Source organism: Oncorhynchus kisutch, linkage group LG16, assembly GCF_002021735.2.
Source record: "Oncorhynchus kisutch isolate 150728-3 linkage group LG16, Okis_V2, whole genome shotgun sequence".
NCBI lineage: Eukaryota > Metazoa > Chordata > Actinopteri > Salmoniformes > Salmonidae > Oncorhynchus > Oncorhynchus kisutch.
In genome coordinates, this window is record NC_034189.2 from 7,104,343 (window position 1) to 7,114,342 (window position 10,000).

At 50.2% G+C, this 10,000-nt stretch overlaps 1 protein-coding gene across 2 annotated transcripts in view; it reads right to left on the minus strand.

Moving 5' to 3' along the window:
- The window catches only part of LOC109884470 (exocyst complex component 6B), a 67,402-nt gene that overhangs the window by 36,245 nt on the left and 21,157 nt on the right, over positions 1–10,000 (minus strand). For both annotated transcript variants that reach the window (XM_031791685.1, XM_031791684.1), the window contains exons 5-8: positions 9,562–9,633; positions 9,332–9,429; positions 7,108–7,213; positions 5,143–5,252 (exon numbers count right to left, since the gene is read on the minus strand). In XM_031791685.1, coding sequence (XP_031647545.1) covers positions 5,143–5,252; positions 7,108–7,213; positions 9,332–9,429; positions 9,562–9,633 — 386 coding nt within the window. The remainder of the gene's footprint in view (positions 1–5,142; positions 5,253–7,107; positions 7,214–9,331; positions 9,430–9,561; positions 9,634–10,000) is intronic.

Genomic DNA, 10,000 nt, shown 5'->3' on the forward strand with positions numbered 1-10,000 from the left:
AGAAAGAGCCCCCGGTGCACAACTGAACAAGAGGACAAGTACATTAGTGTCTAGTTTGAGAAACAGACGCCTCACAAGTCCTCAACTGGCAGCTTCATTAAATAGTCTCAGCAAAAACACCAGTCTCAATGTCAACAGTGAAGAGGAGATGGAGAAGAGACTCTTGGAAGGTGCTATCTAAACTCAGCATAAAAAGAAACATCCTCTCACTGTCAACTGCGTTTATTTTCAGAAAACTTAACGTGTAAATATTTGTATGAACATAAGATTCAACAACTGAGACATAAACTGAATAAGTTCCACAGACATGTGACTAACAGAAATGGAATAATGTGTTCCTGAACAAAGGGGGGCGTCAAAATCAAAAGTAACAGTCAGTATCTGGTGTGGCCACCAGCTGCATTAAGTACTGCAGTGCATCTCCTCCTCATGGTCTGCACCAGATTTGCCAGTTCTTGCTGTGAGATGTTACCCCACTCCTCCACCAAGGCACCTGCAAGTTCCCGGACATGTCTGGGGGGAATAGCCCTAGCCCTCACCCTCCGATCTAACAGGTCCCAGACGTGCTCAATGGGATTGAGATCCGGGCTCTTCGCTGGCCATGGCAGAACACTGACATTCCTGTCTTGCAGGAAATCATGCACAGAACGAGCAGTGTGGCTGGTGGCATTGTCATGCTGGAGGGTCTTGTCAGGATGAGCCTGCAGGAAGGGTACCACATGAGGGAGGAGGATGTCTTCCCTGTAACGCACAGCGTTGAGATTGCCTGCAATGACAACAAGCTCAGTCCGATGATGCTGTGACACACCACCCCAGACCATGACGGACCCTCCACCTCGATCCCGCTCCAGAGTACAGGCCTCGGTGTAAGGCTCATTCCTTCGACGATAAACGCGAATCCGACCATCACCCCTGGTGAGACAAAACTGCGACTTGTCAGTGAAGAGCACTTTTTGCCAGTCCTGTCTGGTCCAGCGACGGTGGGTTTGTGCCCATAGGCGACGTTGTTGCTGGTGATGTCTGGTGAGGACCGGCCTTACAACAGGCCTACAAGCCCTCAGTCCAGCCTCTCTCAGTCTATTGCGGACAGTCTGAGCACTGATGGAGGGATTGTGCGTTCCTGGTGTAACTAACTGATCCTGTGCAGGTGTTGTTACATGTGGTCTGCCACTGCGAGGACGATCAGCTGTCCTTCCGTCTCCCTGTAGCTCTGTCTTATGCGTCTCACAGTACGGACATTGCAATTTATTGCCCTGGCCACATCTGTAGTCCTCATGCCTCCATGCAGCATGCCTAAGCCACGTTCACGCAGGTGAGCAGAGACCCTGGTCATTTTCCTTTTGGAGTTTTTTCAGAGTCAGTAGAAAGGCCTCTTTAGTGTCCTAAGTTTTCATAACTGTGACCTTAATTGCCTCCCGTCTATAAGCTGTTAGTGTCTTAACGACCGTTCCACAGGTTCATGTTCATAATTTTTTTATGGTTCATTGAATAAGCATGGGAAACAGTGTTTAAAACCTTTACAATGAAGAACTTATTTGGATTTTTACGAATTATCTTTGAAAGACAGAAAAAAAAAAAAGTTTATGTTTAGAGTCGTGTTTATGTTTAGAGTCGTGTTTATGTTTAGAGTCGTGTATATAATGTAATAATAATGTAATACAAATACTTATTTTCCACCATAATTTGCAAATAAATTCATAAAAAATCCTACAATGTGATTTTCTGGATTTTTTTCCCTCATTTTGTCTGTCATGGTTGAAGTGGACCTATGATGAAAATTACAGGTTGAAGTGAGAGTGGAAGTGGAAGGAGGTGTGTGTGTGTGAGAGAGAGAGAAGGTGTGTATGTGATGAAAATTACAGGCCTCTCATCTTTTTAAGTGGGAGAACTTGCACAATTGGTGGCTGACTAAATACTTTTTGCCCCACTGTGTATATATATATATCTTTGTGTGTGCGTGTGCCGGTGTGCGTGTGCAAGGCATAATGCTATGGCTATCGATAAACTTACACAAATGCTTGTCTAGCTTTGGCTGTAAAGCATATTGTGAAACTCTGAGATGACAGGGTGATTAACAAAAGGCTAAGCTGTGTTCCAATATATTTCACTGGTGATTTTCGTGAATAGGAAGATTTATGTCCATTGCGTTATGCTAATTAGCGTCAGATGATGACAACGGTCCCGTTCACGGGATGGGGTGTCACTACAGTTTAAACCCTTTACAATGAAGATCTGGAAAGTTATTTGGATTTTTATGAATTATCTTTGAAAGACAGGGTCCTGAAAAAGGGGCGTTTCTTTTTTACTGAGTTTATATATATATATATATATATATATATATATATATATATATATATATATATATATATATCTTTGTGTGTGGATGTGTGGGTGGGTGTGTGGGTGGGTGTGTGGGTGGGTGGGTGTGTGGGTGGGTGGGTGTGTGGGTGGGTGTGGGGGTGGGTGTGTGGGTGGGTGTGTGGGTGGGTGTGTGGGTGGGTGTGTGGGTGGTGTGTGGGTGGGTGTGTGGGTGGGTGTGTGGGTGGGTGTGGGGTGGGTGTGTGGGTGGGTGTGTGGGTGGGTGTGTGGGTGGGTGTGTGGGTGTGCGGGTGTGTGGGTGGGTGTGTGGGTGTGTGGGTGGGTGTGTGGGTGGGTGTGCGGGTGTGTGGGTGGGTGTGGGGGGTGTGGGTGTGTGTGTGGGTGTGCGGGTGTGTGGGTGGGTGTGGGGGTGTGCGGGTGTGTGGGTGTGTGTGGGTGTGCCGGTGTGCGGGTGTGTGGGTGGGTGTGCCGGTGTGTGGGTGTGTGGATGGGTGTGTGGGTGTGTGGATGGGTGTGTGGGTGTGTGGATGGGTGTGTGGGTGTGTGGATGGGTGTGTGGGTGTGTGGATGGGTGTGTGGGTGGGTGTGTGGATGGGTGTGTGGGTGTGTGGATGGGTGTGTGGATGGGTGTGTGGGTGTGTGGATGGGTGTGTGGGTGTGTGGGTGGGTGGATGGGTGGGTGTGTGGATGGGTGGGTGGGTGTGTGGGTGTGTGGGTGGGTGTGCGGGTGTGTGGATGGGTGTGCGGGTGTGTGGGTGTGTGGATGGGTGGGTGTGTGGGTGTGTGGATGGGTGGATGGGTGTGTGGATGGGTGTGTGGGTGGGTGTGTGGGTGGGTGTGTGGGTGGGTGTGTGGGTGTGTGTGTGGGTGTGCGGGTGTGTGGGTGGGTGTGCGGGTGTGTGGGTGGGTGTGGGGGGTGTGGGTGTGTGTGTGGGTGTGCGGGTGTGTGGGTGGGTGTGGGGGTGTGCGGGTGTGTGGGTGTGTGTGGGTGTGCCGGTGTGCGGGTGTGTGGGTGGGTGTGCCGGTGTGTGGGTGTGTGGATGGGTGTGTGGGTGTGTGGATGGGTGTGTGGGTGTGTGGATGGGTGTGTGGGTGTGTGGATGGGTGTGTGGGTGTGTGGATGGGTGTGTGGGTGGGTGTGTGGATGGGTGTGTGGGTGTGTGGATGGGTGTGTGGATGGGTGTGTGGGTGTGTGGATGGGTGTGTGGGTGTGTGGGTGGGTGGATGGGTGGGTGTGTGGATGGGTGGATGGGTGTGTGGGTGTGTGGGTGGGTGTGCGGGTGTGTGGATGGGTGTGCGGGTGTGTGGGTGTGTGGATGGGTGGGTGTGTGGGTGTGTGGATGGGTGTGTGGATGGGTGGATGGGTGGGTGGGTGGATGGGTGGATGGGTGGATGGGTGGGTGGATGGGTGGATGGGTGGATGGGTGGATGGGTGGGTGGGTGGATGGATGGGTGGATGGGTGGGTGGGTGGATGGGTGGATGGGTGGATGGGTGGGTGGATGGTGGATGGGTGGATGGGTGGATGGGTGGATGGGTGGATGGGTGGGTGGGTGGATGGGTGGATGGGTGGATGGGTGGGTGGGTGGATGGGTGGATGGGTGGATGGGTGGATGGATGGGTGTGTGGATGGGTGGATGGGTGGGTGTGTGGATGGGTGGATGGGTGGATGGGTGGGTGTGTGGATGGGTGGATGGGTGGGTGTGTGGATGGGTGGATGGGTGGGTGTGTGGATGGGTGGATGGGTGGATGGGTGGGTGGGTGGATGGGTGGATGGGTGGATGGGTGGGTGGGTGGATGGGTGGATGGGTGGATGGGTGGATGGATGGGTGTGTGGATGGGTGGATGGGTGGGTGTGTGGATGGGTGGATGGGTGGATGGGTGGGTGTGTGGATGGGTGGATGGGTGGGTGTGTGGGTGTGTGGATGGGTGGATGGGTGGGTGTGTGGATGGGTGGATGGGTGGGTGGGTGGGTGGGTGGGTGTGTGGGTGGGTGGATGGGTGGGTGGATGGGTGGATGGATGGGTGTGTGGATGGGTGGATGGGTGGATGGGTGGGTGTGTGGGTGGATGGGTGGGTGTGTGGATGGGTGGGTGGGTGGATGGGTGGGTGGGTGGGTGGGTGGGTGGGTGGGTGGGTGGGTGGGTGGATGGGTGGGTGTGTGGATGGATGGATGGGTGGGTGGGTGTGTGGATGGATGGGTGGATGGGTGGGTGGATGGGTGGATGGGTGGGTGGATGGGTGGGTGTGTGGATGGGTGGATGGGTGTGTGGGTGTGTGGGTGGTGGGTGTGGATGGGTGTGTGGATGGGTGGATGGGTGTGTGGGTGGGTGGGTGTGGATGGGTGTGTGGGTGTGGATGGGTGTGTGTGTGGGTGGGGTGTGTGGGTGTATGGGTGGGTGGGTGTGTGGGTGGATGGGTGGATGGGTGGGTGGGTGGGTGGGTGGGTGGGTGGGTGGGTGGGTGGGTGGGTGGGTGGATGGGTGGGTGTGTGGATGGATGGATGGGTGGGTGGGTGTGTGGATGGATGGGTGGATGGGTGGGTGTGTGGGTGGATGGGTGGATGGGTGGGTGGATGGGTGGGTGTGTGGATGGGTGGATGGGTGTGTGGGTGTGTGGGTGGGTGGGTGTGGATGGGTGTGTGGGTGGGTGGGTGTGGATGGGTGTGTGGATGGGTGTGTGGGTGGGTGGGTGTGGATGGGTGTGTGGGTGTGGATGGGTGTGTGTGTGGGTGGGTGTGTGGGTGGATGGGTGTGGATGGGTGTGTGGGTGGGTGGGTGTGTGGGTGGATGGGTGGATGGGTGGATGGGTGGGGGTGTGCATACCTGAGGTGAAGGTCTTCATAATACTTGAGGCAGGCGTAGACAAACTCTTTGAGCTGAGAGTAGATTTGAGGAACAAACTCAGAGAACGGAAGCTTTTTAGGGAACGGAAGCTACAGAGGAGAGAGAGAGGGAGGAGAGGAGAGAGAGAGGGAGGAGAGGAGAGAGGAAGGAGGAGAGGAGGAGAGAGGGAGGAGAAGAGGAGGAGAGAGGGAGGAAAAGAGGAGGAGAGAGGGAGGAGAGGAGGAGAGGAGAGAGGGAGGAGAGGAAGAGAGGATAGAGGGAGGAGGAGAGAGGGAGGAGGAGAGGAGAGAGGAAGAGGCCAAGGGGTTACAGACAAGCTTCAAACAAAAGTCAAAATGTCCTAGAGAGTTTACAGGGTGTGCAGGGTTTGGTTCCAGCACAGACTTAATACAATTCAATCAACTAATTCACTCCTTATTCAGCGATTGATTACATGGCAAGACTACCATAAAACTTCAATAAAATGCAGTCTCAAATAGAAGTCTGTCCCTTTTAATAGGTAACGGCATCACATCCTTTTTAATAGCCAGGTAACGGCATCACATCCCTTTTAATAGCCAGGTAACGGCATCACATCCCTTTTAATAGCCAGGTAACGGCATCACATCCCTTTTAATAGCCAGGTAACGGCATCACATCCATTTTAATAGCCAGGTAACGGCATCACATCCCTTTTAATAGCCAGGTAACGGCATCACATCCCTTTTAATAGCCAGGTAACGGCATCACATCCCTTTTAATAGCCAGGTAACGGCATCACATCCCTTTTAATAGCCAGGTAACGGCATCACATCTCAGCAAATAAAAAACGTCTGGTTTTAATAACAGCGGGTCTCAATTTATTGTTTACGAGGTTTGATGTTAAAGTTAAATAAAACCTTGTATTTAAATTTTAAAAATGTTTAAATGTTACATTTGTTAGACAAAATAAAAACCGTAATGAGTAACTAAAAAAGGGAATGTATAAAATTATTATATATATATATATATATATATATATATATATATATATATATATATATATATATATATATATATAATTATTTAAAAAAAATATGTTTTAAGAAACTGCTAACAGCCGAGAACTGCTGAGCTACAGTAACTGGCACAAAATAACCAGTCAACAACTTCAGCAGTACAGACCCCTAGAAATTGTCTGATCGCCCTCTAGTGGCCACGGTAAGAACTGACGAAAATAGCCAGCCAGAGAGTTATAATAGACCTATAAATTTATTATAATGGACCTATATATTTATTATAATGGACCTATATATTTATTATAATGGACCTATACATTTATTATAATAGACCTATATATTTATTATAATGGACCTATATATTTATTATAATGGACCTATATATTTATTATAATGGACCTATATATTTATTATAATGGACCTATATATTTATTATAATAGACCTATATATTTATTATAATAGACCTATATATTTATTATAATAGACCTATATATTTATTATAATAGACCTATATATTTATTATAATAGACCTATATATTTATTTATTTATTATAATAGACCTATATATTTATTATAATAGACCTATATATTTATTTATTTATTATAATGGACCTATACATTTATTATAATGGACCTATATATTTATTTATTTATTATAATGGACCTATATATTTATTATAATGGACCTATACATTTATTATAATGGACCTATATATTTATTTATTTATTATAATGGACCTATATATTTCTTATAATAGACCTATATATTTCTTATAATGGACCTATATATTTATTATAATAGACCTATATATTTCTTATAATGGACCTATATATTTATTATAATGGACCTATATATTTATTTTCACATAACTTTTCTGGTCCGCAATTTACATTTTGACAAACAAAATCAGTCCCACAATAAATCGGTGCGTCCCTGCGAAAAGCCACTAACCCCCTCGCCAGTACCTTGTCCAGTTCAGGATCTTGGAAGGGGAACTGGGAAGTGAACTGTCTGTATTCCTCCTCTGTTGCCACGGGGATGGGACTAAAGTTATCCTGGTCCAACACCTGCCTGGAGACAGGGATGAGAAGACCGGTTAGCACACTATTCATCTTTCTCATCATCATCCCGACATTTCTCCTTCTCTCCATCCAAGCTCGTTCTGGGTTCAGTGAGATTCCGTGGCCTTTCTGAACTCAAGGCGCGTGCCAGCTTTCACAGGGATCAGTACTGGGAACTGAGGCCACTGGGGTTAGACACACTGCGGGCTGGGGTGGTTCTACTGCTGGGCTTCCTGTTCCCCTCTGGAGGCTTCCCAGAATGCTGAGGGCTCCAAGGTTCCCACATTCCGAACAGTGTTCCAGAGAGAGAGGCTTTGAACCCTAGTTGTGTGTTATTCCACAATAGAAGTGACATTTCTGTGGTGTGTGTGTCTGTGTCTCTGTGTGTGTGTGTGTGTGTGTGTGTGAGGGGGCGGGGGGGGTTCTGTGTTCTTTTACAGTGTATTGAATGTCCTTCTGGCCTTTAGTAAGAAATGAACTGCAGTAACAATGGTTCAGCTACCCAGGGGGGTCATCACACACAGTACGACTAACACACACCCCACATCTGTCTTGCCAGGGACATTATCACCTCTCGTGGCAACTCTGTAGCAGAGGAAGCTGGTCCTTCCCTCTCCTGTCGTAAAAACATCTCCATCATAACATTCCCACAACCAAACCACACACCAACGCCCTCTAGCCAACGACGACGACACACACACACAGCCGCCGCCGACAACACACACACACACAGCCGCCGCCGACGACACACACACACACAGCCGACGACGACACACACACACACAGCCGACGACGACACACACACACAGCCGACGACGACACACACACACAGCCGACGACGACACACACAAAACAGCCGCCGCCGACGACACACACACACAGCCGATGACGACGACACACACACACACAGCCGACGACGACGACACACACACACAGCCGACGACGACACACACACAGCCGACGACACACACACACACAGCCGATGACACACACACACAGCCGATGACACACACACACACACAGCCGACGACACACACACAGCCGACGACACACACACACACAGCAGCCGACGACACACACCACACACAGCAGCCGACGACACACACAGCCGACGACACACACAGCCGACGACACACACAGCCGACGACACACACACACACAGCCGACGACACACACAGCCGACGACACACACACACACAGCCGACGACACACACACACAGCGACGACACACACACACAGCCGACGACACACACACACAGCCGACGACACACACACACAGCCGACGACACACACACACAGCCGACGACACACACACACACACAAGAAGTCTTCAGTCGTCTAACAAGTCAGAGGTCATGTGACACAGAGTGGAAGTGGAAGGAGGTGTGTGTGTGTGACACAGAGTGGAAGTGGAAGGAGGTGTGTGTGTGTGAGAGAAGGTGTGTGTGTGTGTGAGAGAAGGTGTGTGTGTGTGAGAGAAGGTGTGTGTGAGTGAGAGAAGGTGTGTGTGTGAGTGAGAGAAGGTGTGTGTGTGAGTGAGAGAAGTGTGTGTGTGAGTGAGAGAAGGTGTGTGTGTGAGTGAGAGAAGGTGTGTGTGTGAGTGAGAGAAGGTGTGTGTGAGTGAGAGAAGGTGTGTGTGTGAGAGAAGGTGTGTGTGTGAGAGAGAGAAGGTGTGTGTGTGAGAGAGGTGTGTGTGAGAGAGAAAAGGTGTGTGTGTGAGAGAGAGAAGGTGTGTGTGTGAGAGAGAGAAGGTGTGCGTGTGAGAGAGAGAAGGTGTGCGTGTGTGAGAGAGAGAAGGTGTGCGTGTGTGAGAGAGAGAAGGTGTGCGTGTGTGAGAGAGAGAAGGTGTGCGTGTGTGAGAGAGAGAAGGTGTGTGTGTGTGAGAGAGAGAAGGTGTGCGTGTGTGAGAGAGAGAAGGAGTGTGTGTGTGAGAGAGAGAAGGTGTGCGTGTGTGAGAGAGAGAAGGTGTGCGTGTGTGAGAGAGAGAAGGTGTGCGTGTGTGAGAGAGAGAAGGTGTGCGTGTGTGAGAGAGAGAAGGTGTGCGTGTGTGAGAGAGAGAAGGTGTGCGTGTGTGAGAGAGAGAAGGTGTCCGTGTGTGAGAGAGAGAAGGAGTGTGTGTGTGTATTACCTGAATGCGAGGTTCCATTTCTTCAGTAATATCTCTCCATACTGCTCTCTCATCTCAAACATCATATCAAACAGCTGAGACACTGGGAACCCAAAGCCCTTAGAACGAGGGATGACAGGTAGGAAAGGAAGGAGGAGACGAGGGGGAAATGAGATTCATGGTCTAACCTCCTCTAGGCACAGAGATACAACATGTTAGATATTAAAACACACAGAGACCAACACACTAACCTGCAGTGTGTCTGCCAGCAGCACAATGAGATTCTTCAGATCCAACACCAGATCTGGGTCAGTACAGTACGACTGGGTGGTGGGGGGGGGGGGGGAGAAGAGGGGGGGGGGGGGGGTTACACCTAACTCAAGTAGCTATGTCAGTGCAGTACGACTGGGTGGGGGGGGGGGGGGGGAAAGAGAAGAGGGGGGGGTTACACCTAACTCAAGTAGCTATGTCAGTGCAGTACGACTGAGTGTGGGGGGGGGGGGGGAAGAGGGGGGGTTACACCTAACTCAAGTAGCTATGTCAGTGTAGTACGACTGGGTGGGGGGGGGAGGGGAGAAGAGGGGGGGGTTACACCTAACTCAAGTAGCGATGTCAGTGCAGTACGACTGGGTGGGTGGGGGAGGGGGGATTAGAGGGGGGGGGTTACACCTAACTCAAGTAGCTATGTCA